At 41.4% G+C, this 26377-nt stretch overlaps 3 protein-coding genes across 6 annotated transcripts; 1 reads left to right on the top strand and 2 right to left on the bottom strand.

Annotated features, from left to right (window-relative positions):
- The first annotated feature begins 76 nt into the window (after positions 1–76).
- On the top strand, positions 77–4757 carry ubxn1 (UBX domain protein 1). 2 transcript variants are annotated; one of them, XM_084009766.1, is made up of 10 exons: positions 77–145; positions 738–802; positions 932–985; positions 1098–1225; positions 1567–1657; positions 1769–1960; positions 2443–2494; positions 2636–2758; positions 2995–3178; positions 3309–4757. In XM_084009766.1, the coding sequence occupies exons 2-10, from the start codon at positions 744–746 to the stop codon at positions 3347–3349; spliced, it is 924 nt and encodes a 307-aa protein (XP_083865892.1). In that variant the 5' UTR covers positions 77–145; positions 738–743; the 3' UTR covers positions 3350–4757. The 2 variants fall into 2 exon arrangements, with proteins under 2 accessions (XP_083865892.1, XP_083865893.1); XM_084009767.1 differs by lacking the exon at positions 77–145 and adding an exon at positions 204–448.
- Positions 4758–5053: 296 nt separating this feature from the next.
- Positions 5054–12043, bottom strand: LOC311013639 (pre-mRNA-processing factor 39). Of its 2 annotated transcripts, none has more exons than XM_084009764.1 (15): positions 11947–12043; positions 10795–11045; positions 10547–10672; positions 10320–10438; positions 10000–10167; positions 9670–9850; positions 9480–9584; positions 8863–8989; positions 8619–8773; positions 7830–7956; positions 7453–7724; positions 6909–7087; positions 6729–6803; positions 6197–6368; positions 5054–5619 (listed from the first exon to the last, which is right to left on the bottom strand). In XM_084009764.1, exons 1-15 carry the CDS (start codon positions 12002–12004, stop codon positions 5539–5541), a joined length of 2196 nt encoding a protein of 731 aa, XP_083865890.1. In that variant the 5' UTR covers positions 12005–12043; the 3' UTR covers positions 5054–5538. The 2 variants fall into 2 exon arrangements, with proteins under 2 accessions (XP_083865890.1, XP_083865891.1); XM_084009765.1 differs by having other exon boundaries at positions 5054–5610.
- A 702-nt stretch (positions 12044–12745) lies between these two features.
- Positions 12746–26368, bottom strand: ganabb (glucosidase II alpha subunit b). 2 transcript variants are annotated; one of them, XM_084010356.1, is made up of 25 exons: positions 26304–26368; positions 25369–25470; positions 25151–25259; positions 24742–24869; positions 23544–23723; positions 23318–23383; positions 21192–21249; positions 20994–21075; positions 20741–20837; positions 20476–20656; positions 20233–20386; positions 19510–19745; positions 19181–19307; positions 18948–19027; positions 18618–18758; positions 18073–18169; positions 17707–17808; positions 17121–17364; positions 16814–16878; positions 16465–16541; positions 16233–16307; positions 16016–16129; positions 15394–15503; positions 15094–15194; positions 12746–14342 (listed from the first exon to the last, which is right to left on the bottom strand). In XM_084010356.1, the coding sequence occupies exons 1-25, from the start codon at positions 26321–26323 to the stop codon at positions 14233–14235; spliced, it is 2856 nt and encodes a 951-aa protein (XP_083866482.1). In that variant the 5' UTR covers positions 26324–26368; the 3' UTR covers positions 12746–14232. The 2 variants fall into 2 exon arrangements, with proteins under 2 accessions (XP_083866482.1, XP_083866483.1); XM_084010357.1 differs by lacking the exon at positions 23318–23383.
- Between the last annotated feature and the right edge of the window lie 9 nt (positions 26369–26377).

The raw sequence follows: 26377 nt of genomic DNA, 5'->3' as shown, positions 1-26377 counted from the left end.
TATTATGCACACACATTATGGGTACATTTCTGAAATAGCTGCAGAGGGCATGAATAATCATTTAAAAAAAAAAAATCGCTATTCTCGCGCGGTTCTGTTTGACCCATGTGGCTTCCTGTACTGTTGAAGCGGTGTTGACCGATGTGTGAGTAGCTAACTAACGTTATCTTCGTGAATATATTTGCCGATATTGCCTCTGTGAGAAATTAAACAACACGCGTGTGTGCCTCCACACATAGCATCGAACCAGATATTAATAGTTAACGCGAGGGAGAGCTCATGAGAGTCCCCGGCCGTTTTTAATCGTGCTAGCCAGCGAGGCTTCCCAGCTAGATTTCGTAAGTTGAACGTTAGCCACATTAATGCTAATTTTAGCACTCAGCATAACAGCACATTGACGCCCGTTTGGAGGTATTGTTACACGACTGCTATTCGCTGATAATAAAGAGTAAGTTATAACACTGAACCACAGTTAGTATCTGAAGTCAATGAAACAGCTAAGGACTTTTTCTTTAGCCCAGTCTTTCGTGAACGAGCTACATCAACGTTGCCATTGTATTCAGAATATTACATTTACGTCATGTGAACAAATAGTAAACTTCCCTTGACTAGCGTGATGACAAAATGCTAACTAAAGCTATATTCTTCCTATGAATATCATCATTCTCCTCTCATCCAGTTCAGGTATTTAAACCCTTTGTATGGTCGGTTTGTAACCGTGTGCAATTTTGTTTCAGGTCAAGATGGCAGAGCTAACAACACTGGAGAGCTTGCTGGAAATGGGCTTTAATAGAAACAGAGCGTGAGCGACACCAAATCCCAAAATACACTCCGTTTAATGTAGTTCCTAGATTTGAGCCGACTTTAAAAGTAGTACAAATAAAAATGTGTAACATTGGAGTTAAGTCTGTTTTTTAACTCGTGTTTTCAGGGAAAAGGCAGTGGCCAACACAGGGAACCAGGGGATAGAGCAAGCCATGGACTGGTGAGTTTGACACACACAGAAATAAACATTCAAATGTTGAACTGACTGGACCGACACAATCCTCCGTCATCACTGAAAGTCAACTCATCTTTCATGTTTAATGTGCTTTCAGGCTAGTGGAACACGAGAAAGACCCAGACATCGATGAGCCCTACGTGCCGCCTGTAGGGAATGTCCTGGGAGGAGAAGCAGACAGCCAGTCTACCACAGAACAGCCATCACTAGCAGACACTGCTGAAGGTCAGGACCATGGAAGCAAGCCAGGCACCATAAAGTAGACAATATATACCATGGGGAGATATAAATGTGCCTCTGAGATGTTTATTTTTTCTGAATGTTTTACCCCATGGTACGATCCCTTTGATGTCTCCGATTCTATTAGGACATTGTGGGCAATATTGTGTTTTTGGTCTTTTATTCACACAATAAGGAAAACAAATATTCTTATCTGGTTATTTTACCCACAAACAGTTTATGATTTTTCGAGAAAATATACAACACAAGTTCAATATACAACAAAGACATATCTTTCTATTTGTTTTCCTCTTTCACTTTCTCATGTACATTTATTTTGGCTTCAGTGACCGCTGGTGGAGAGGGCAGCTTCATTGATGACGATGACCCTTCAAGGATGCCAATGTCAGAGGAGGAAAAACTTGAACAAGTTAGAAGGTGCAGAGTGCAAACTACATGACACAATCCCTCCAGTACTGTACGTCCAACTCACAGCTTCTTCTCGCTACACAACAGGGTTACTTGACTACACGTTGTCTGTTTTTTCAGGCTAGAGGAGCTGATGCGGGTGAAGCAGGCAGAGAGACGAGAGCGAGAGCGGGCAGAAGAGTTGGAACGGGAGAAGCAGCGGAGGAGACAGGGCCAAGAGCTGCAGCAGATACGCCAGAAGATTCAGGATGATGATATGAAAAAACTTGCTGACCAGCGTAGGAAAGAGAAAATGGAGGACAAAATGGCAAGGTATTGTTTTCATTATAACAGTCTAATTATTATATCGATTTGCCCTGGGTAGTAGGAACAGTACTTTTCATGTCTGACCAGGGATGATGTTTATACTCTCCATATTTTATTTCCCTAAAACTTTTACTCAAGGGGAAGTTTTACAAAACATCTTGCAATTTTATCTCTACTTCATTATTCTGTATGAAATGTCCAAAAAATAATGTCTGACAGCACAAGCTGAACAATGCTTGAATACCACTTTGTAAAGCATCAGCAGCAACTTGGTTAAATGCCATCCATGAAATAAACAGTCGGTGGAAATCATAGATTTAGTAAAACATTCAGGAGGGAATCCCACGGCTCTGTACAAGATAAAAAAAACTCATAAGCTAAGACCAGAAATGAGTGACAAATTATTTGAACAGACAGTCAGCACATCAGCTGAACTACTCTACCATCTCAATGCCTGTCATTGTGTGGCTTGTCTTTATTGCTGTCAGGCAAAGGGTGAAGGACAAGATTGCACGAGACCGAGAGGAGAGAGCACAAAAGGTAACACGATCATTGTCCGTTTAGTATTTATCCAATTTCAGTTTTCCTTTTGTTCCTATTCACTTCATATTTCTTTCTATTACAATTTCTGTTGGAACCAACAACAACAACTCAAGATGATTTTTTAAAAAACCCGTTTAGTTCGGAGGCGCTGGACCCCCAAGCACGGCGGCATCGTCCCAACCGGCCCAGCCCAGCCCCTCATCTCCCACCAGTCACGGCCCTCCACCCACTAAGAAGGAGTACGATGAGTCCAGGATACAGGTACAGGCTTCAGTCACAATTGACTAATGAAGTATGACGCTTGTGCACCGACATGCTTCGTTTCACAGCACACACATGAATAGACTTCACCAGAACAGATGTGTACAAGTAGTCACTTGTTTCGACTTATTTTTCAATGTGAGACATTCATTTAATTAGATTGAAAAGCTTTTTAACGTTACTTTTTTTGGGTGGCACGGAATGGTCGAATGCTCTTTCACTTCTTTATGGTAAAGGTGCGTCTGCTGGACGGCTCGACCATCACGGCGGTCTTTAAGGCCCAGGAGCCGCTGGCTGCAGTGCGCGTCTACGTGCAGTTGAATGGCAACACTCCTGAGGGTCAGGACTTCACGCTGCTGTCGCCCTACCCCCGTCATGTCTACACCGAACTGGACATGGAGAAGCCCCTCAAAGAACTGGGTGAGTACTGGAACTATATTGGAATCAATAGCATATTTACCGATTAACTCAGTCTCAGCGTTTGTGGTTTAGCTTCTGCATGGAACTGTGCTGTACTGACCGTATCTGTCCTTATTTTCTGTCTTTTTAGGTTTGGTGCCTTCAGCTGTGCTGGTTGTTATCAAAAAGTGAGATCAGGAGGATCTGCTCTGTGAGCCTACCTCACCACTTCCACTACATCAACACAAGAGACACCAGAAACCAATTGGACCAGGACCAGAGCCGCCGACTTTTTAGTATTCCCTCAACAAGCCAGCTAACCTAACTAAAGCAGAGAGATGGCTATGTTAAGATTGTTTTTAACTACTTTTAACCACCACTCACTGAATGCTGCCCTTTGTCATTCTGGGCCGATTGATAGTACTTGATATAGATTGGTTTGTGTGCAGTGATATGGACAGTGACTTAACTTATTCAAGAAGAAAGTGAAGATAGCTGGCTTCTGATGGATACTGCTTTATGGTCTCAACAACACATTTATAAAAATGATACATAACAGAATGGTTTAGTGTTAACCTGATCTTTACAAAGTTTGCAAAGTACCACACAATACCTACTCGATTGGCTCGGAAAGGGCCTTAAATTTAATCTGCACGATCTTCCTGATTTTGTGACATTCTACTTTGCCAGTTTTTTTATAAGTTAAAATATATTGATATTATGTCTACATAATCACCAAGAATCTACTTAAAATAAAGCTGACTCTGAGAAGTATAATGGTGGACTGGATTTTCTAACAATATTTATGATAACTTCCTTAAAATGAGTGTTTGTCAAAAGATACCAGAAAAGACTAAAACCAATAATTATTTTGTTGTTTCGCCAAAGTCTGCGATAGGTATCTTATTCAGTGAGCCACACTGCTGCACGTTCCATCATCACGGTGCTGTAAATACTCCCTAGTGCACCAAATCTTTCGCTTAAAACGGACCCAAATGCACCGTTTACTCCTCTTTATAGTATAGCTTGCTAAAAAAATCTTGTTTTTTATTGAAATTTAATGTTTTAAAAAAATGAAGCTGTATGGTTGTGACCCATTGTTACAGTTTTATTGCCTTCAGTAAGAACAAATGGGCTCCTGAGAGACCGTTCAACACAGTTTTCATGTGATTTGTTTGTACGAAAACTAGACTATCAGCACCCTTAACCGTCAACAGATGTAATCACCACATATGACTACAGAGAATTGAATAAGTGCACATTTAACAAGGTTCTGGTGTTTTGCAGTGTACACATTCAACTGAATTCTCATAATTTACGTATTCCAAAGTTATGTGTGTTATGTTATGACATGGTCAGTTTCAGGCATTTTATTGAACCATGTAAAATTGGAAAAGGCCAAAGAATCACATGCATCTGCGCACTGGTTTTTAACTAGTGAACTGGAAATCCATGACATACAAAATATGAGATGTTAAATGGCATATTTCACAGAAGAGAGTTTGACATGTCTTGAGTAGGAAAATCACAGGTGTAATGAGACTAATGCTCCCTCAGTTTCAGGGTCCCTTCGTTACCCATAGAAATACCCGAGCATTTCCTGCTGTGACAAGTCAAAATGTCTGCCGTTATAAACACCTATTGGTGTATTCAGCAGCTGACTTTGACACTGACTCCAGTTGATTTTGTGAAGACGAGATTCTCTTAAAATCCCCACCGACATGACATGAGAGCCGATGCAACGGCGCTCAAAATACTCTCCTCACTCCTTAGAAAACGCTGCTGTAGCGATGAGCAGCACATGGACAAAGAGATGTAGTTTCACAATGAGGTTGAGGGCTGATTTTCCACCCTCATGGAGGAAGTACAACAAACAGGACACATGACACAAACAGGTCTGTTGTGACACACTATAAAACACCTTTATATACATTAGAAAAACAACAAATAGCCTATTCTGGAATGGTACAAAATGTCAATCATACATCACCTGTAAAGTTGGATAAACTGGATGACTTAAAACAGGTGCAACGGGCTCGCAAACAAATACAAAAATATTTCTGATTAAAATGGAGAGATACTGATGTACTGAGAATGGGAGCGTTACCATTTCCTTTCATTGTCTTTCCACCTGTCCCTCAGAATCAACACTGACATGACACAACATGCTAAAAGAGCTCAAATCCTGCCCCACGTTTTGATCAAATCCAGGACAGTGAGGTAACTCGGAGGAAGGACGGAGAGGAAAGGATGCTGGGATACTAGGTCCATGTGGACCAGCAGGACTGGGTGATTCAGTTTGTTGGGCTGAGAGTCATCCTGGGTTGAACCATTTACTGTGGCTTTTTTTTTTGTTTTGGTGTCAGTCTTTGTCACCCCCTTTAGCTGGGAGGATAGTAGCCTTGGTTGTAGTTCCAGGTGTTCTGGTAGCCGTAGCTGCCATAGTTGCCGTACTGTGGTTGCTGCAAAACAATCGCAACAAACACAGGGCTCAACATTGTGGACTGCCAAATGAAAAGTGATAGCTTTTTCCAGAGCTGACGATTTGAAGTAGCTAAGAGGTGAGACATCTTGCAAGAAAATGGCTGCGGGTAAAGTTGAAAGTATTTAAATTATCCCGGGAAACAGAGGAGTTTAATTGGGTGGAGTTTGTGTGGGCTGAACTCCAGACGCTTTTACTTAAATAAAGACTTCACATGAAAATTGATATAAGGCAAACTGTTGAGATTTATAAATAAATAAGGCTTTAAATCAATAGTGGGAGGCCAACCCAAGAAGCATCGCACTGGTTACCTCGCCAAAAAGCCAATGGGATTTTTCCATTGGTTTTTGGATTATTCCAGAAAATAAAATACTTACAAGTTTTGTTCAGCAATATAATCCTGATTTAATTTTTTTTTTTTAAGTGTGAATGCAATCGGCAGAATTAACGTTAAGCCATAAGCTTATTTGTTAATCGATAGATTTACCAGAATAGTTTTTCATCCCAACAATCATCTTCTATTTTCCTTGCCGTCTGTGATGTAATCTCAATCCTACCTGGTACCAGTTGCTGTATCCCCCGTAGCTGGCCTGTGAGCTGGCGTCGGCTCCCATCACAGGAGGAGGGGGTGTGGTGATGGGGACATGCGGCATCGTAGGCGGGACTTGTTCAGACACGGCAACAGCAGAGCCGTCATCACTTTTGCTCAGCTTTTCTGGGTCTTCGTCCCTAAAAATCAAATTAATACAATTGATCTTGATCAGATTTTATTTACACAGCAAATGTAAAACCTTTTTTTCTTAAACACTATTTTCCCAGTTGGGCAACATGAATCATTAATATGGGCAGATGGCATGAATAAGATGATTAGCGACAAAGTTGGGCAACAAGTCGTTCATGCCGCTACTCCCAGTAAACTGACAGATCATCTAAAAGTTAAAGTTTTTTTTTATTTAGAAGGACTGATTTGACACCTGAAACCATCCAGCATGAAACAAATACTATATGACACTCATACTTTATGATATCTTATGTTAAACATAGCGAGCTACACCTCCCAGAGAAATCTTTTGAACTTGATCAATTTACCCGTTCTCTGCTTCTCTCTTCGTTCCGCCGAGCTCGCTCAGCAGTTTCTGGTGCTCCTCATAGACAGACAGCACACTGCAAAGGACACAGAGGCGATGAGGAACCACACTCAAGTCCAAGACGGCGAATGGTTTGTTCGGTACCTTCGGAGGTTACAGAAGACCTAAGTTGAACTCTGACCTCTGGATAGAGTTGCTGTAGTCCTCTGCGAACTGCAAGCCTCTCTGTGAGAAGAGGATCTTGGTGTGTGGGGCGAGGGGAGCTGCCAGGGCTCGGACCACACACTCCTGCACCGCCTCCGCCGAGGGGTCCCCCGACACCTCCAGCTCCAACAGGTTCAGGTGCAGCTTATCGTTATCCTGAGGGGGGACACATGGAGAGGAAGGATGGAGGCAATTTAATAATACAATTACTTAAAGGTACAGTGTGTAGGATCTGGCAGCATCTAGCATCGAGGTTGCAGATTGCAAACAATAGACTATTCATATGGAAGTGGTATTTTTAGATTATTACATCACATTTTCAGTTATCAGAAGATATTTCAGGACATTATCACTCTGTCAGACTCTTAAAAACAACAGCAGGTTGACACATCAACAAAGAAAGCCTACTGCAAATTATTTGTGTACAACATTGACATTATTACTCAAAGTGTTTTCAGGATGACGGTCTGTGAAGAGATTGATCAAAAACCTGTTATTGGCTGAGATATTAATTCTCTTACCGGACTGATCTCCAGCGCCTCCTGTAAGACTCTGCGGGCTCTGCTGGGGTTCCTGCCCAGCTTCAGTTGCAGACGAGCCAGCTTGATGGAATAAAAAGCATGTAACGTGGGCTTCTCTTTGGATTCGTCCACCGCCTCGCGCAGCAAGGCCTCCGATTGGTCCAGCTGGCCCGCTCGCCTCTCCAACGCTGCCCGGCGAAGACGGACCACTGCCAAACCTGGTAGCGTTTTCTCCAGGGCCTCCAGCACTCGCCGGGCCTCGGTTAAGTCGCCTGATGGAGGAAAAAAAGAAAGTGTCTTTGCAAGAGGAAGGAAATACGAGTTGAGGGAACTTTATCAGTCCATCGGTTGGTGTGTGTGTTGATGTGTTGTCGTACCGTGCCGCTCCTCGAAGGTGGCCCACTGCATGTGGATGTTGGGTTTGTACGCCAGGTGGATCTCACAGGCGCGTTTGAAAATAACCCGTGCCTCATCCACACTCTGCGACTCCAGGTACTGATTGTACTGAATGACATATACAACAACATGTCACATATCATATAACACACACACACACACACGATGTCTCTTAAGACACAGATTTTTTTCTCTTCTCGACACTGAGGCCTATATTTCAAACACAAGGGGGCGACGGAGCACATCCAAATGCTGGTAATTGCAGCAAAAACATTGTATGACAATAAGGGAGTGAAGTGGTCAAATGTATAAAGATTTGATTGTTTGTGTTCTTTAAAATTGTGTTTAGGGTTATGTTATAGGATTTTATATTGAGATTTTAAAAAGTGTATGTTAACTTTATGCCTTTACACTATTTTTCATATCTCAGGAAAATGAAAATAAATAAAACATTATTTAGGGAGAGCCAGACATTGGGCTGTCAGGAGATGAGGAAAGAGAGTCAGCCAATAAAGCAGGTTTTAAAATGTGTTTTATACTTTTTCCTCAAATGTAAAAGAAATTGCATTATTTTAGCATGAATAAATATTGCTTTGTAAATGTATGTGTTATGGAAAAGATTGACCCAATGTCTGCTACAAGGGACATCGGGTCAAACAAATCAAAAAAGAGGAGTTTTATTGTTTGATATTGGGGGACACAAACAAACTATTGGTTAATCTGCGTATGCCCTCTTCTGTATTCTTTTACAAAACACTTTTCTTTCTTACCCTGATCCAGAACTCCTCATATAGAGCGCAGGCGATCAGACAACGCTCAAACAGGATGCGAACCCTGTGGTCGTCCTGGGCAACGGCAGCATCCTCTGATTCTTCCCGAGGCTGCGCTACGCCCTCTGACCCCTCTGTTGCTGCCTCGTTTGGATCTAGTAGGAGACAATGAGGTCAAAACTGAGGACGCTTTCAGACGTTAGTAGAGCGGTGACCACTGACAGCATGCTCGTTGTGTAGTCACCTTGTTGGGGGTCTTGGGGGTCTTTGGTGCCCCTGTTCAGCTGAGCAATCTCCCAGTCCAGGTAGGAGTGCCAGGCCCGCAGCTGGAGGCGATCAAGTGGCTTGACGTGGAAGTAGGGACGTTTGATCTACAGGGAAAATATCAGCAAAGTGTGTAGCAAATCCAATAAATGTAAATAAACAAAGGCAATAGAATATTTAGCAGAAAGAAAAATCGAATTAAAAAAATGTTGCTGTTAAACTGTAAAACAATAGTAAACAAATAAATTATACTGTGGACAATTTGACAACACAGAACATTGTGATACTTTGTGATACTTTATATGGCTGTAAGCATTTTGGGTTTTCAGGAAGATCTTGATATTGAACCTCAATATGATTTTGAAAGCACAGAGTATTAAAAATGTAGTACAGACAAATGGCATTACCTTACTTATTGTAAAGTATCAAACATATTAAAAATTCAAATAATACCCAGCATTCAGAGCAATTCAGATAAGTGCCTGGAAGTTTGTTGTCAAGCTTCGAGTTTCGAAAAACATTGCAAAGGAGGAGATCACGAGAAGATGCGATAAATAATAAATTAACAGAGAGGAGAAGAAAGAAAAAAAAACTCACAGCATCTTCAAAGTTCCACCTCTTGCGGACTTCTCCCTCGTTGTCCTGGTACACTTTGTCCCTGCGAAGCAGCACTTGTTCCCTTATCTTCTGCATCAGTTCCTCCTAAACACAGAGAGTAGGGAAATAGAAAAAACAATAACCTATTTGACCATCTCTTTAACTTGTGTCTCAATAGACAATTACTCACTGTGTCTGTGCCCTCGGGTGTGGCGGGCTCTTCCTCCCCCGGTGGCCTCTCCTCCTCCTCCTCCTGGGCCTGTTCGGCACGCTCGGCCTTCTGACTCTGACGGCAAAACGTCCTCAGCTCCTCGTACTCATCCGGGGAGAGCACATCTTTGGGCTCGTGGCTGTTCAGGTGTTCCTTGAACCTGATGGAGGGCAGGAGGGGAACTTCGAAAGATCACAATAATATATTGATAATAAATAAACTTAAAAATATTAGTTAATTACCTAACAAAATTAGTACATAACATCAGTATTTACTACACATGTACACGGCTCATGTGTGTGGTCTTACTTGTCGTAGTGGGAGTTGTAGAGCTGGGTGGGGACTTTCAGGGCTCTGTCCAGGACGGCTAGTGCTTTCTTCATGTTCCCCTGCTCCTTTTCCCACTCAACATAAAGATCCCAAAGCCGGTCTGAGTGGAAGTCCAGACCTGCTGCCACGACTGCCTCCTCAAATACACTAAGGGTTGAAGTCGGAAAACAATTAGCTCTCAGCTTTCACAAATAGCTGCTTATTTCCTTTTTCCCCTGTTATTTTCTCTTCAATTTCTATTTTCATTTTCACAGCACGAAAGAACACAAGAACAGAAGATGAGTCTAAAATGAGAGTACCTACGAATCCGTGTGGGCGACTCCGGCAGGTTCATGTCCAATGTTCCCAGCAGCAGATTGATGTAGTGGATCCACAAATCTACACTCAGAGGGATTGCCTGAAGCCCCTGAACACACACCTGATAGAGTGCATCGCAACATAAGAACCAGTCTACACACTTTCTAAACATTTAAAAGTATTCATAATGGTGTGGGGAAGAAGAATTGTAAACTGTCTCCTGTTTTACCTCCTCTGCTTTGTTGTTGTAACCAGCACGGCGCTCCAGATCAGCAAACTTCTTCCAGTAGCCGTAGCAAAGCGGGTAGCGAGTGAGGAAAGCCTCTAGCGCTCTACGTGACGCTGTGATGTGACTCTGAACAGAAGAGAGAACATTGAAGGCAACAACAACATATAATTACTAAGGGACAATATGATTGTTTCCTAATCGTTTTATAAAATCTCTATTAGTTCTCCAAAAACAAAAAACACACACACCTCTTGCTCACAGTATTGCAGCAGGTCAGTCCAGCTGGTGAAGTCTTGAGGGCTGTCGTGGGCTGTTTTCCACAGGCGCTCAAAGTCTACAGGGAGTTCTCCCTCCTCGCCATCTGCAGGTGGAGGCATTGAGAAGGTAGCGGTGTCGGGGCCTAGGGGGGGCTCTGGGGCCACAGCAAGACTGCCGTTCTCTTCTGACATCTCCACCATCTCAGTCGGAGGCGATGCAGGAACCTCAGAAGCCTCCATGGCTAAAGAGGCAGATAAATCACACAATTGAAACATCTTAAACCTTGCTACAATTTTCTCTTAATTTGCTTAATCTTCTTGAGGAGTGGTGGCGGCAACGGAAACGGACAATTGAGTGTCTAGCTTGTTTTGGTTGGTTGCAAAAAAAAAATATATATATTTTTTAAAATGCCATTAACCTCCATTGGAAAAAGGCAAAGGACAAATGAATGAAATGTGAAGTAATTGATGAACCTTCCTCTGCTTCCTAGTGCCAACAGGTGTTCCAACAATACCACCACATTTTATAAATCCACATGCACATGCTACATTTAGAATAAAAAAAAGTAAATGCATTTTAACAAACGTAAGTAGAAAATGAATCATATAAATACGGTGCGCTGACTGTTGGACAAGACTTATATTGAAAGATTACAGTGACCAGTGTAACCAGGTATGTAGCAAAACTACTGCCCGTTAGCTCGACCGCCACACAAGACAAACAACCCTAAGAAAACAAAAAGAAAATCAGCAGTTTTCGGCTTTTATTCTTGAAACAGCTTTAAAGCTACAGATCTAGGTTTCATTCATTTAAAGAGAAAAAGTTGAACTGCTTGCTACAGCGCACACTCCGTTGCCTTTGGTTTGTTGTGGACATATTTCATAACAATTGATAAGCACTCGCAGACCACTTGGTTTAACACTGGAAGGTGGGTGCGTTAAAGTTGGTGGGCAGAGCGCTGTTCATGCTGTGTAGCGTCTCTTTGAAATAACGCTAGCCTAGCCTAGCGTGTTAGGCTTGTCTACAAGGCAACCGTCCGATCGGACCTTCATTCAAATAAGTGCAGATGCAACAAAAGCCCACTGATATCCGGGAAACGATCACACGATGTATTCTATGTTTATAAATGTTTATCAAACTACCTGAAGACTCATCCAGCTCCCCGTTGCCGCTCATCTCCCCACAGCCTTCCGCCGCCATGATGGGAAACGTCTCGTGACGTCATCCACTCGCGACAAGACACCGATAAAGATAATCTAAAAGGTAATCGGTGAAAATAAATAAATCGTAAATAAATCCTACGATATATGTTTATGTTAACATCCCGACCTTGTTTTTTTTTAATTATTTTTATTCTTTTGGAATGGCTAATATTGTTCTCTGTACAATGTATTGCAATATTTTAAATATTAAATTAAAATAAATAAAAAGCGTTTTCTCTGAACATACAAAGACTGCTGATACGAACTGTATGAAGTCAATATTCAATAACATGAACCATCATATTTTCTGCATGAATGTTATTAATTATGGGAATATTTATTCAAATGTCAGTATTTTTTGTTGATTCAAAATAATCATGTTTTGAACAACTGCAGAGTAGGTTAGCCAACTCGACTTGAATAAATATTTCCGTTTTAAATTTGTAATGTTCTTCTGATTTTTAATGTATCTATGTATACACACACACACTATAAAATTATATATATAAAATGATGAACTATGCTTAATATCCCCCAGCCACCCCAAGAATACGATTTTTGAGTCTGCCTTTAAAATGTTCAGGTTTAGGCCAGCAGAGGGCAGACAGTGCTAAAAGAAAACTATTTGTATTTGTTAATCCACATTAAATTCCTTATATGTGATAATAACCCACTTGAAGTATTCCGATTCCGAAATTACAGAAATGTAGTTCGGAAAGAAGAAAAATAAAACAGGGTCTTTTAAATTTGGTCAACTTTATTTTCACTTGGTCTCATTTTATTAAGTACATCTGACAACTTGATTGACAGTCTGTTCCTTCACTTCCATTTCCACCAATTCAAGCCATCACCAACAAAATTGCAGCAACATGTACGTTATTGATTCTAAAAACAATCAAGGAGACAAACTTAGAACAACAAAACCCCTAAAAGGTCCAATGATATGACATCCCAGGGTCTCCAGAGCATCATTTAAATATTGTACTCTGTATGCATTTAGGTTTGATTATTTTTTGTGTGTAAAAAAAAATGAAAAAAAGCTTTAAATTAACATTCGTTAGTGAAACTTTCAAGGATTAGATTTGATCCGCTTATTCAAATGACACAATGGAAATCCTGGATGGACCAGACATCTAGAAACACATGAAAATCTAAACAATTTCTCACTCTTCCTCAAGTGCATTAAAAATATCTAGTAAACAACGCTGGGAAAAAGAAGTCAATAAAACAAAGAAAGCATGTCAACAAGATGATCAACGAAAAATCAGTGGTTCAGTCCTCTTAAGCGATTCCCACTGGCAGTTTGTTCAAAAGAACATCTGAAATTCTCCCTGTTGATCGAGAAACAATCACTCCCATACCGAAGAGATGATAATCAATCATTTCCATGCACACAAATTCATCACTGAAGAGCTCAGAGAGGCTGAACAAGAATAAACTGGCAGGGATTGCCAAGGCGCCCATTTTGTGCCAATATTAAGTACTGCAGTGCAGGATGAACATTATATCTAGAGCCACAGCTGATTGTTGGCAAACCCTCCCCAAAATACACAAAATGTGAAATGACTACAGAAGGTCGAGCTCTGGGCTGACTGAAGTGCTTGGCTTAAAAGACGGGTGGAATTCATTTTGAAGAGTATCGAAAACAGATGAAGGGAATGGCCAGCAGATGGAGCATATGCTTTAAATGTGAACCTTCCTTTGAAATAGCAAACAATCCCCCCACAGGGATTTTTCTCAAAGCAGAGTGGATGGACAAAGTGGACCCTAAACAAAACAAAAAGGGTATCTGAATGTTTTTTTTCTCTTTACCCCAAAGACTCATTTATGTAACGGGTTAGACATTTCCTCAATTATTTGAAAAATTGATAAACATAATTTTCTATCTAGTAACCTCTTTTGTTAAGCATTACAGTTAGACTGAACACAAAAGGGACATGGCAGCGTTGTTACATGGCTCACTTCGACTGACGGTTGGTTGTGTGTGTGTGTGTGTGTGTGTGTGTGTGTGTGTGTGTGTGTGTGTGCGTGCGTGCGTCTGAGTGAGAGAAGGGTTTAAAAGTATTTAATTTACTGTGTGTGTGTGTTTATGTACTTTATTTTCCATGTTGCCTATCAGTTGGTCTTGCTGTAGTTAGTTATCAGTGCCTTGCATCTGTTCCCTCCTTTTTTCTTTCTCCTGTACAGTCCAGTTCAGTCATTTTCTCCTCATTCTCGTCTCCATGGTTACTGAAGCATCACCTTCCAGTCTACCCCTGCATTCATGCCGGGCTTGCGGAGCGTCAACACCGACATGGAGGCGTCAAAGTCAAACTCTAGCTGGCTCTCCTGACCATCTGCAAAAAGAGACAGCATGAGTGAAACTAGAACATTCGGGTAGATTTCACAGAGCCAAACAGATAATCTTTAGAAAGCATGGGATGATTAAATCTTTGTAATCCTGAGAGTGAAATTCAACTGGCTGAGGAGAGAAGAAGAAGAAGAAAAAAAACCCCTCCAAGAAACAGCACCCAAGTGAAAAGCATTCACCAGGCGTAATAAAATTAGTTCTGAAATGTGATTTTGTAACACTTTCACACTATAACTCCTCAAAAGCTCTAAAGAAGTTCAAGTGCACAAAGTTTAATTGTCGACATAAAAGGGGGTTACATTTTCAAGACAAAACACTCAGTATTATAATTTGAGGAAATGAGTTCTGGCAGTAGCTGCCAAGATGAATTTCCTGAAATATCAATTGTAAAATTCCAAATCAAAATTTCAACCCAAATTCACAAATTTTCACATGGCAGTCGAAAATAAAACCAAACAGAAATATTACAAACTTTTTGGCAAACATCTCTTTAGAGACTTTAAAAATGTTTGGTTGCATGCATCCAACTAACTAAAGGTTAGTGGGAAGATTGTTCCACTTTAAAAAAAAAACTAAAAATGTATTAGATTCAACTCTTGAAAATGTTTTGAATAAATCTGTTGAGCTGCCTATCATGAAATGGCAAGAGGCATATCAAGAGATTCCTTCAGTCTATACCTTTTACAGAAACTAAACATAAGGATTAAGGTGAGAGAAATGCTGTATGCGGCACTCACCATCAGTCTTAAGGGTAACCTTGCTGGGCTTACTGGCTCCCAGTATGACAATGCGTTCAACCCAGGAGCGAGTGGAAAACTGGGAATCTGGGGCCAGGTTACTGTGAACAGAGTAAAGACATCATTTAAAAACACAAAACTGATGAAGTAACCCCTATAATACACATCATAAATATTTGATTTACAATTTGTGACAAGAAAGAGCTGATCTGTACTAAAGTATCTAGGAACCCATTTGAGGGTTTGCTTAAAACAAGCAGGTTTTCTACAGAAATGACACTGAGAATATACATCACTTACACAGAAGAGAGGATGTTGTTGGCGAAGGACAGCTTCCTGTGGATGAACTCATTCTTTTCATAACTGAAAGTGTGGCCATCGTCTATGTAGAGCTCACCCTCTGCAGTTCTCTGCAAAGAAACGGTTAAAATTAAAAACGTTAAAAAAAGACATTAATGAAAATGTGCTCAATGGAAAAAAGAATTACAACAAAACCCATGCAAACATGCTTTTAAAACAATTGGCTCCTGCAATTCATTATTTGCGATCAGCAACATTTTAAGGTGCTGTACCAATTTAATCTAATAATAGCCGTTTCTTTAAACAGGTACCATTTTGATAGAACCATTTTTTCGGAGACTACTCTATCTGGATGCATAGAATTCATAAAGTAGAATGCCTGCTTAATGACCAATGAATCGTTCTTTTAAATTGTTATTTGTATTTTTCATATTCTGACAAAGCAGTTTTGTTAATTGCCAAATGTACATTTGGCAATTAACAAAACTGCTTTGTCTGAATCGTTCTTTTAAATTGTTATTTGTATTTTTCATATTCTGACAAAGCAGTTTTGTTAATTGCCAAATGTACATTTTGTAGCTGTCATTGGGGGGGGGGGGGGGGGTCTGTATATTTGAGTTACCTGAGGGTTAAGAGCCACAAATAAGGTGTAGGGATCGTGCGTCATGCATGAGGAGGATCTGCGAACTCGAATCTTCCTGGGAATAACGGAGCCGCCACGTTGGAACACAGGAATCTGAAATGAAGGCCGAAAGCTTCGTATTACACCGGAGGAAACGAGGAAAATACTAACTATTAAAAGATGAGGCTGGCCTGCAAATGTAGAAGTTTGGTCTTACGGTACTCATGGTGACAGGAATGTAAAGGTTCTGGGCCCCGTTGTGTTTCTGGAAGGTGTGGACATCAAACCAAACCTGCAATACATAAACACACACGTTAAGAAGAGTTTTATTCAACACCAAGGGCCCCCGATGGAAGCATTTAAGGTTAACACTGAAGTTCAGCCTAAAGACACCAGCTTGACACAGTAACTGTAAGACGTGTTAAAGCCTCTAAGCTTCTTATTCTTACCTCGTCTTTACCAGGCAGGTAGGCGGTGACTCCCCTGACTCCCTCCTCAGTAACCGGATGCACCAACAGGTCTCTCCCTGTTAAGTCAGTGAATCTGATCATTTACTCTGAATCATGTTTATCTTAACCCAACAATTGATTTCAAATTGATTTGACCTTCAGAAAAGACAGTCCAAATAAAATCACAAAGCTATCTTGATGGACCTGTTCAAACTAGGCAGTGAATAACATTAAAGGTCTGGTAAAACTATAGAAACAAAGACGACCCTGTGTTTACTTCAGTCCTCATTGGCTCACATGGAAATAGTTAAAATACCTTTATTATTAAGTGTTAAGTTTTGAGTCTTACCAATCAAGAACTCGTCATCCAGAGAGAAAGTAGCAGGATCTTGAGGATACTCCACCCACAGTGGTCTGAAAAAAAGATTCACAATATTATCTGCATCAAAGCAAATTACTGAAATCTGCAGTGAATTCAAACCTACTTAAAGCATTTCAGTTAGTTGGGATATTATGCATTATTATAATTCTGACTGGGGAATACAATTCGTTTTGAAGTTCTATTTCTTTGTATTAGGCAAATAATTCAGTGATTGGTGGTGATTCTGTAAAATCCCAAACGTTGAAACAAACAATGTTTGCTGGCCTGCCCTCACCTCATGATGGGCTGTCCGGTGCGGTGTGCGTGGTAGAACTGCTGGTACCAGTAGGGCAGCAAGGTGTAGCGCTGGCGCACCGCTTCACGGATCAGCGCTGCGTTTTCTGGACCAAACAACCAGGGCTCGCGGCGGGGGGTGTCCAGGTGGGCGTGGGCCCTGAAAAACGGCTGGTAAGCCCCAGTCTGGTACCAACGCACCAACAGCTCAGTGCTCGGAGACTTGAAGAAACCACCAACGTCAGCTTTGGAGAGATGGGGTGAGTGTTAGGGGTTTTATACGGACTGTCCAGAGGGTGACACAAGTGGTCTTGAGAAAACAACAGCCTACTCGATATTCAATTTTTTAGAGTTTATGGGTTGAATTAGTGTGCTTTTCTTGTCCTAAATAAACTTTTTTTAAATTGTATAGTACAAAACACAAATACTGACAAACCAACTTTAAATGTCAGCCTCAAAACCTTTTAGCAGGTCTTTTGAGTATTTCTTTCCCTTCAAAACAAGTTCCGGCATTTGCGGATGAAAAGTGATAAACTACCTGTCACTGTACAGCAGACTGTGAAGTGAAAATCACTGACAATACTTACCACCACAGAAAGAGATTCCAACCAGGCCCAGGCTTAGACACATGGGGATAGACATCTTAAGATGGTCCCACTCAGCAGCATTATCCCCTGTCCACACAGCACCTACACACACACACCAACACCCATAGGCTTAATTAGCCTGACACAATTAAAAAGACAGCAGGTGTCTAAATTGTTTAACTGTATTTATTGTATTCAAAAGCCTGGCCAGGGACAAAGACGGCAAATTATCTGAAGCTAGACGTCTTATATACACCACACTTTCCCAATTATTTGTGGCAATGTCATGTATTGTCCCTGTTAAATAAAAATAAAACAAAGGTTTCGAACATGTAGCATAAAAAGTAAAAGCAGTAAATGGCTTACCGTAGCGCTGTGACCCAGCAAAGAAGGCTCTGGTCAGCACAAATGGTCGCTCAACTCCCCCAGACCTTTTGATCAGACCCTCCGCTGTGGCCATTTGCTGCAGGTTATACATACGATCAATCAGTGAGATTTTTACCCATAGCTTCCAATTTTTATATCATAAAAATATGTTATATTATTAATATGTGGCTCCTTATCAAAGCAATGTTTGAACTATGACAGTATAATCAACTCCTAATGTCCCACATTTCATTTCCACTGCTGGAAAATGGTAGCAGAGCCTCAAGGAAAAGTATAGTGATACAGTATTTAACCTGCCAAAGTCCCAAGCCTAATCACTAAGATGCTTGGAGACACTTAAAATGAAGTTCCAAGGTCATTTCCTCCAATAAAATACGGTAGCTCACACAACAGTAGTTACAATCATGTATGAATACTAAACCAAACTGAAAACCATAAAGAAGATGAACTGTTAACAAATATTTAACAGAAATATTCCGTCATAGTCCGTCACACAATGTCCAAGATGGATTCTGCACACTCACCACATAAAAGCCATACAAGTTGTGCACGTCACGATGCTCCCAGGCTCCGTGCATTGCATCCTTGTGCATGGTCACCTCTGGGCCGTTAAAGACTGAAGGCTCGTTCATGTCGTTCCATGTATACAGGTTCTCCATGGAACCCTGGAGAGTGGACAGAGATAGTGCTTGTAAATCTTGAGGCCAGACAAACCATATTACGGGAAAGTGCCATTTTAAATCCATGAACAGATGATCAAATTGTGGGCAGGAATTATAAATTAAAAATCCTTTCAGATGCCTAAAAAGTGACCTTTTGTCTGTAGCCGAGTGACATGTAACCTTCATACTGACCTCATACTGATCATAGGCGAACATGCTGGCCCACCATTCCCTCATGTCTGCACGGGTGAAGTCTGGATAGCCGGCACTGCCTAAAGGGCATCATCCAAAAGTACAGAAAATTAATGAGAAAAATATTCATTGTAGTAATCTTTGCACACTATAAAAAGGGCAATGTTTCTCAGTGAAGCAAGTATTTACAAATGCATTTTCTGGTGATGGGTGCCGAGTTGTTAGTCTCTTACCAGGCCAGCACCAGCCCTCGTAGTCTCCACCATCTTTATTCTTGATATAGAAACTCCGAGAGCGGATTTCATTATGGATCTTGTAGTTGCTGTCTACTTTGATATGAGGGTCCACAATGGCCACCATCTATAAAAAATAAAAAACAAAGTCTTGAAAATCTACTGTATGCACAAGTCTTGTGGAGCAGGTTCCTGTAGGTAAGGTAAGGTTACTTTGCTACATTTCAGGTAAAGTCAGATGGAAAGTAGAATAGACACTGGAGAACTTCTGGATCCTTACACTGTCTGCTGGTAGAGTGGTGTTGGATTATGTGTGTGCCGGTATGTACCTTGCGTTTCTTGTCCATGAGACCCTGCAGCATTTCCTTGGGCGTGGCGAACTTGTGTGGATCCCAGGTGAAGTAGCGCTTGCCATCTGTGTGCTCAATGTCAAGCCAGATATAGTCATAGGGGATGTCATGCTCGTCAAAGCCTGCATCCACTGCAGTCACGTCTTCCTGGTCATTGTAGTTCCAGCGGCACTGGTGGTATCCTACGGCAGCTAGGGGAGGGAAGGACTGGGTGCCTGATGGACGACAGGAGGTAAAAAGACATGAGGAGAGGAACCAAGACTGAGGAGACAGGTTTGGGCTACACAAATACCCATACTGGTATCAGGTTGTGAAACATGGTCAAACTTAATCTCGACTTTATCTTCGGTGGATAACAGGAGAAATAAGAAGATTATTCCAAAAACTGAGCGAGTGCCTTTGCACTGTTGGGCCAGTGTCTACATTTCTGAACCATTGTAGCTCTTCAGTAAAATCAATTCTGTTCATAATTATTATTTTATTCAAGTGAAACAGCAGGGTTTATTATAAACCAAAGTAGTTGATTCAATTGAAAAATATGTCAAATTAATGAAAGAATTCCTTTAAATTTTAGTATTCACAACATGTATTGAAAGTGATACTTGTACTCCCAGGCTCAACTGCAGGAAGCACTTGAGACCTGGGAAACCATGTTAAATAAAGCATGTGTTTGTGTGAATGGCTGGTCATTCATCTTCCTACCTGTGAGGGACGCATACTGAGAGAAGACATCTTTGGATGTTGGCCCAAGCATGATGAAGACATCGATGATGCCGCTTTCAGAGATCCAACGCACATCTGTCTGCGGAGTCTCACTGGAGCCCTGCACGTAATCGAGCATTTTCCCAAACATGGTCTGGAAAGAGACAAAAGAGAGGGAGTGAAGCAGACATTAACTGCTGGCTCGGGTCCCAGGAACTAAGGACTAAGAAGAAAAGGACATACCTTTCCAGCTGTGTTGGAGCTGATATCCACCCAGGTCTCGGCTGCGTTGAGCCAGAAGATGCCTGTGGTCCGCTGGGCGTTGTGGGCTAACATGACTGGGACAGCGCCATAAAGTGCCATAGGGTTATACAGCTCGTACTGGAATACATCCAAGTTATAGAGGCGATATGGATCTCCGTTACTGAAAGGGAAAAAATACACACTTGATATGGCATGTGCCACTCAATATCAAAAGGAAATTCAAGCATGACGTGTTGACACTGACTCTGTTGTTTTCAGTCTGAGGGTGTCTGCGTGTTCTGGGATGCCGTAGACATGCTCCACACCTGGCAACGAAAAGTCTAAGCTGATAGCGGATGGACCTGTGAGAGCAACCAATTATCAGTTAGAGGAGCCAAAAAACATAATTTACACAAACTTATTTCAGGTACACAATTTAAGCACACCCACTAACACACGTGTAGATATGATAGCAATAGAAATCAACCAAAACTCAGGAACTAACTGAAAAATACTACCATTAGGTTTGCTGTCCGAGTGCGATTTGAACATTTCCTCCCACATCCCGTCTTCTACCTTCTCTTCCTCTTCCTTTGGTTTCTGGTAGACAAACGGGTAGAAACGAGATGTCATTTTCATTAGAGATATAGCACCAATATTGTATGTTTCAAATAAAGAAGAAGAGTAAAAGAAAAGTCTGTTTTAGTGTGCAGTACCTCAGCTTGGTCTGCTGGATCAGCCTCCTCTTTCTTCTCGGCCTCTGGCTCTGCCTGACTGCTCCGTGGCACAAAGAGTGGAGAGATGCGTGAGGAAGGGGAGATAGGATAGACAAAGATGTGTCACTTTGGCAAAGTCATAGTATCTCTGGATAATATATGGGAGTATAATTAAACTATGATAAATGGAAAAGACGTACAAGCAGGGAGGTTGGTGAATACTCCCTGACACTGACAACTAACAAATACTCTACAAGGGCTTGACTGACTTATCTGTACTGACAAAGGGGACTGAGCAACTCCCTACCAACTGGCTATTTCAAGCTAGGCATTTTGGGACAGGATCTCTAGAGGTTGCTGCTTATAACACCCACAAGGATCCTTACAGAAAGAACAAACTGGTGCCCAGCGGGTTCCCTGTATACCATGGTGTGATCAAGGCCATTGCTAACATTTGACAGTTTCACACAGCTGCGGAGGTGCATGATCTGCAGCAGGATACCTGCAAGAGTCAGTGATGCCAACATACTTTGCAAGCTATGCCGTATTCACATTTCAGCAGAAAAACAAAGCTCTTGTACTGCACGCTCTGTATCTCTGCAAACACTATGCAGGGTGAGTGATTTGGGAATATGTGCAGTATTCCACTGATTCAGCATTGTTATGCTATAACATTAACAGACTCATGATGCACACACAGTTAAATAAAAAAGAAGCAAAATCGACGCAGCAGAACTAGAGATATTGCCTTTTTACTCCACACACTTATCTATTTTCACAACCTACATTACCCACAATGCAACTCAACTACCACCACTTCAGCTTTGGGTGTGTTATGCTAAAAGCATCTCAAGATGTTAGCCTGAAGTGGAGATGAGGAGCAGGTTGCACGTCACACTAACAGATTTTTCCCCATTTCCAAACTTGGAGTCAGCCAGTTGAGTTCAGCCTCAATGACGCAGATTCAAGATCACGTGAGGCAGTTAATCAGGCGTTGTGCAGCTCCCTCTTGAGCCACAAAAGACTTCATACAATTACAAAGGGACATTTCAAAAGACCCTCAAGCTACAATGTGAACACCAACAGTAGTAAAATTAGTACTGAGGCTCAAACATCGCTATTGTAGGAAAACATTTTAGATTTGGTCTCAATAAGATGATTTGGGACTGTACAGTTCCACTCTCTAACACTACGCATTCATTTAGCCTCCGTTTTAAATTGCAACCATACATCAGTGCAGGACTGTCACAATACACAATCATGTTAAAAGGCACCAACAAAAGCCTTCTTCCGCTATAATGAGAGTATGGCTTTAGAGCTTGAAAGCCCAAGAAGCAGTGTACCAGAAAAAAACTGCAGAAAATGTCCCAACTTAGAGAACTCCAACACCATTAATTGAATTGCAAACCAAAGTATAACCACAGATATATTACTGTTGGCCGTTCGGTTTAGAAACTAGGCTCCAGTACTGGAAAATATAGATAAATATCTAGAGATATCTACTGGGACTCAAGACTACGTGTGTGATGACAAAAATCTTTGCTTTTTTGTGCCTTCTAAACTGGTCCAAATATACACTCGTGTTATATTTCATATAAAGCTCTCACCATGAGCTTAGCAAGCGGGAAAACTAGTTTCATTCAACGTAAGTACACAATCATCCATGCAATTATAATGTTAGTTAGATTTGCTTGTGGGCACTATGCAGAGGATTTACTGAAATTAACACTGATCTGACAAGATGGTAAAATCACTGGTTGGCGCTGCAGATCCTACATTATTCAGGTGAAATACCTTTTTCATGATCAGGATCATTTTTCCCTTGTTTCATGAAATATGACAGCAAACCTAAATCCTAAGTGGCAATCATTTTTTTTATAAGTTTAAATTATTCTTCAAATATATGGAGGGAAATGAGAGGCTGAACTGACCTCTTAATTATTTATCAAATTAAAACACCAACATGCACACACTCAACCACCCACACCCCTCTCTCACTCTCGGCCACATTTATTGGAGGGGAAACACTATTTTTTGTGTGATGGGGGTCCCTACAATTTTTGTCACCGTTTGCAGCATTAGCACAAGGAACAGAATACACACTTACAAATCTTAAGGGTCTTTACCTAGAGAATACACTCTTGATATTATCCCACACGCTAGCCACTGTGCTAGTTACTTTATAGGAGAAACTAGGATGATAGGGAGAAGAGGACAGAACAACGAGTCAGAGACAATACTCAAAACAAACCATTTCATGGGAACAAAAATCTAAATCATCCACTGAGTGAGGACGTGGATTCAAAGAGAGGGCTAGCATTTCCAAATGTGTGTGCATGCGTAGTCTCTCACGTGTCCTTGCGCATCCTCAGGTGCTCAAAGGCCAGCAGGCCACGCGAGTTCAGAGACATCAGCACATCTCGCCCTTCCATGATGTCCAACCGGAAGGGCCGGGCACTGACAATGACCCTCTGAGACTCTCCCCCCAGAGATAGCACCACCCCGTTCTCATCCTGAGACAAGAAAGACAGGCTGGGAGAGAGAGAGGAGGTGAAGTGAAAAGAGAAAATTTGGTTTAGAAAAAAACGAATATAATAATAATAAAGAACTATTATTATTATTATTATTATTATTATCTACTCACTGTCCATTTAACGGCTCAAGGGTTATCTTCTTAAATGCTACAAGCAAAATTTAACTTCAAGGTTGAACATTTGAAATGAGATTCTGAGAGATAAAGCCAGAATACAATTGATCAGAAAAGGCTGGTTGCTTCTCAAGTGGGCTCTTTCATTTCCCTGGAAGCATTTCAATTCAGTTACGCACCATGGGTGTGTGCTTCGATCTACAGTAGAATCCAAGGAGGTTTTTGTTATCTTTTATTATTATTTAAATGTTCTTGGTATGTTTTTATTCATTGTGTCTTACTTAATTCAAATATTACAAAATTACAGTGTGACCAAATGGTGGAAATACAATTTCATACTCAAGTCAATCATTTTTTGCTTCATGTGCCACTGAGCAACTGTCAATTGTGCCCAGCCTCCAACACTGCATCCAGTCCTTACATTCATGGTATACCATAAACCAAACACAGAGTCAGACATTTTTAAATACTGCTCCTATATATTTAACCCAATCAAATTCAAAATTTGGACAGTAGAATCTTAAGAGTTTTGTGAAGAAAATGTTTAATTTGGTAGGTAAATACAGACTATACCAAATAGTCTCTTGCAGAGATGTTCTAAACCCACCATTTTAATTTATATTTGTCCATTTCTAGGCACTGCATTTAACAAGTAATGCAGTAATGTTAAAAAAATGTCTATTTTATCATTCTCCTTTTCCATATTGTAAATAAAGTGTCTATCCTAGAAGAGGGATCCCATTAAATTTTCTTGCAGTTCTTTCTGAAACAGTGTGCAAATTTGTGATTTGGGCTAAATAAATAAAATTAACAAGGGTAGGCTTGGCTTTTCATTGTGATTCTATCACATCAAAAACCTCCACCCACCTGCCCTCCAGTCAGTAACACACTTGGAAGACTTACGGCTCAGTGGGCGGCTCCCTGATGAGTACATCTGGGACTTCATAGCGAGGCTTCAGTGGCTTCAGCTCGTTAATCTTCACCCTCGTTATGTTGCCCTGGAGACGGTAGAGCTCGAGCAGCAGACGCACCTGAGAGACGAATGCACAGAGAGAGATAAAGAGCGAGAGAGACAGAGACAGGACGACCATGGCAGAGCCAGAGGTCAGCAAATGGGTTCAGCAAGGGTCATGTTCTCTTTGGCATTACATAAGCTGGGAACAGGCTTTACATATGGCCATACTTATAATTTTAGTTAAGTGTTTTAGGTACTTGATTTAAAGTGCATACAAGACGTTATGTTAAGCAGTGTTGAATTGATCTGGCAGCCATAATTTCCCTGATGTGAACTTCTTCTCTAAGAAGGATTTACCTTATTATTGTCATTGATGAGCTGTAGCGTGAGTCTGGTGTTTGTCAGCTCCATGGTCTCCAACAGGGCCCGATAGGGAGACTCACCAGGCTTCATCGCTCGCTGACGTCTGTTTAAAGATACAACAAGAGTGGACACCGGCGATAAATCAGTAAATGTGTGATTTTCTTAAGCAAACCCCACCTTTATGTAAGTAAATGTATTAGTCTGGCACTGACTTGCAGAAAGCACTCTGGTCGCAGGTCTTGAAGTTGCCCTTGTCCACAGCCCACGTCCCACTGAGAGCCACGGCCAGCCAGAGCACCAACACAGATGCCATCCTAGAAATAAAAAGATACAAATCAAGGGACACCCTGCACAAGTCTGGATGGTAACCTCTCCAAATAATTTGGCAGAACAACGGCCAAGTAATTACACAAGAGGACCCTACTCAACCTACAGTACGTAGGAGTTAAGGTTATGCAGACAAACACACATGGACTTTGTGCTAGTAAAATACGACCCCAAGTGAAAGGCAGCGCCTGAAAACGTCACAGGCGGCTAACCCATTTCCCGTTTCCTCATCCTGCCGCAGTAACACCTTGTTCATATGTAAACTTTTAAACGCAGTATTGAAATTCACGTTTTTCGTGTTGCAGCCCCCATACTCTGCCAAAGCCGGGTGATGTGGTGTGCTTGAAATAATGCCAGGAGACAGTATTAGCTAACATGCAGACTAATGGGCTACAGTTAGCTAGCATCCAATCGGATTTCTGAAAAAAAAAAATTAATACAGCACAAAACGGCCACAAATTAATAATTGGACACATCTAATGCATACATCTTTTACAGACGGACACACGCCTGGTTGTCGGTCAGCAGGTCGTTTTTTAGCTCAGATTTTTGAAACAGGATATCGCGCTGTCCTTGCTAACAGCGGCACAGTCAGCCTGTCAATCCGCTAGCGTTAATTCAATTGGGAGAAGGGGGGTGTCGACACTTTTCCAGTAACGGTTAAATTTCCCCTGGCGACCGTTAAACCCCGAAACAGTACGTTGGCTTACCAGTCTGCTAACTGTGTACCCACACCGATACTATCTGGCCTCCGAATCGCTGATAATACACCAGACGAAAGATAAATTCACGATGAAACGGCGGATCTGCTTTGTCTTACCTTTCAGTGAAGGCGGCCATCTTGATTATGCTTCCGCTTGACTCCGCCCATTTCACCCCGCAACAAAGATCGTT

This window comes from Eutrigla gurnardus (genome assembly GCF_963514095.1).
Source record: "Eutrigla gurnardus genome assembly, chromosome: 5".
In the NCBI taxonomy this organism is placed as follows: Eukaryota; Metazoa; Chordata; class Actinopteri; order Perciformes; family Triglidae; genus Eutrigla; species Eutrigla gurnardus.
Note: the sequence above shows the minus strand (reverse complement) of the source record. Positions and strands in the feature narration are given on the sequence as shown.

Excerpts from the sequence above, each read along its gene's own strand:
- LOC311013639 (XM_084009764.1), bottom strand. The coding sequence starts at position 12,004 with ATGGCGGCGGAAGGCTGTGGGGAGATGAGCGGCAACGGGGAGCTGGAT. Across the intron at positions 10,168-10,319 it reads TCGCCCACACGGATTCGTAG|TGTATTTGAGGAGGCAGTCG; the intron begins GTACTCTCATTT and ends TTCAACCCTTAG. Across the intron at positions 7,088-7,452 it reads AGGCGCTGGAGATCAGTCCG|GATAACGATAAGCTGCACCT; the intron begins GTAAGAGAATTA and ends GTCCCCCCTCAG.
- ubxn1 (XM_084009766.1), top strand. The coding sequence starts at position 744 with ATGGCAGAGCTAACAACACTGGAGAGCTTGCTGGAAATGGGCTTTAAT. Across the intron at positions 2,495-2,635 it reads GAGAGGAGAGAGCACAAAAG|TTCGGAGGCGCTGGACCCCC; the intron begins GTAACACGATCA and ends AAACCCGTTTAG. Across the intron at positions 2,759-2,994 it reads ACGATGAGTCCAGGATACAG|GTGCGTCTGCTGGACGGCTC; the intron begins GTACAGGCTTCA and ends TTTATGGTAAAG.
- ganabb (XM_084010356.1), bottom strand. The coding sequence starts at position 26,323 with ATGGCCGCCTTCACTGAAAG. Across the intron at positions 25,260-25,368 it reads GACCAGAGTGCTTTCTGCAA|ACGTCAGCGAGCGATGAAGC; the intron begins GTCAGTGCCAGA and ends ATCTTTAAACAG. Across the intron at positions 20,387-20,475 it reads GCTCCAACACAGCTGGAAAG|ACCATGTTTGGGAAAATGCT; the intron begins GTATGTCCTTTT and ends GTCTCTTTCCAG.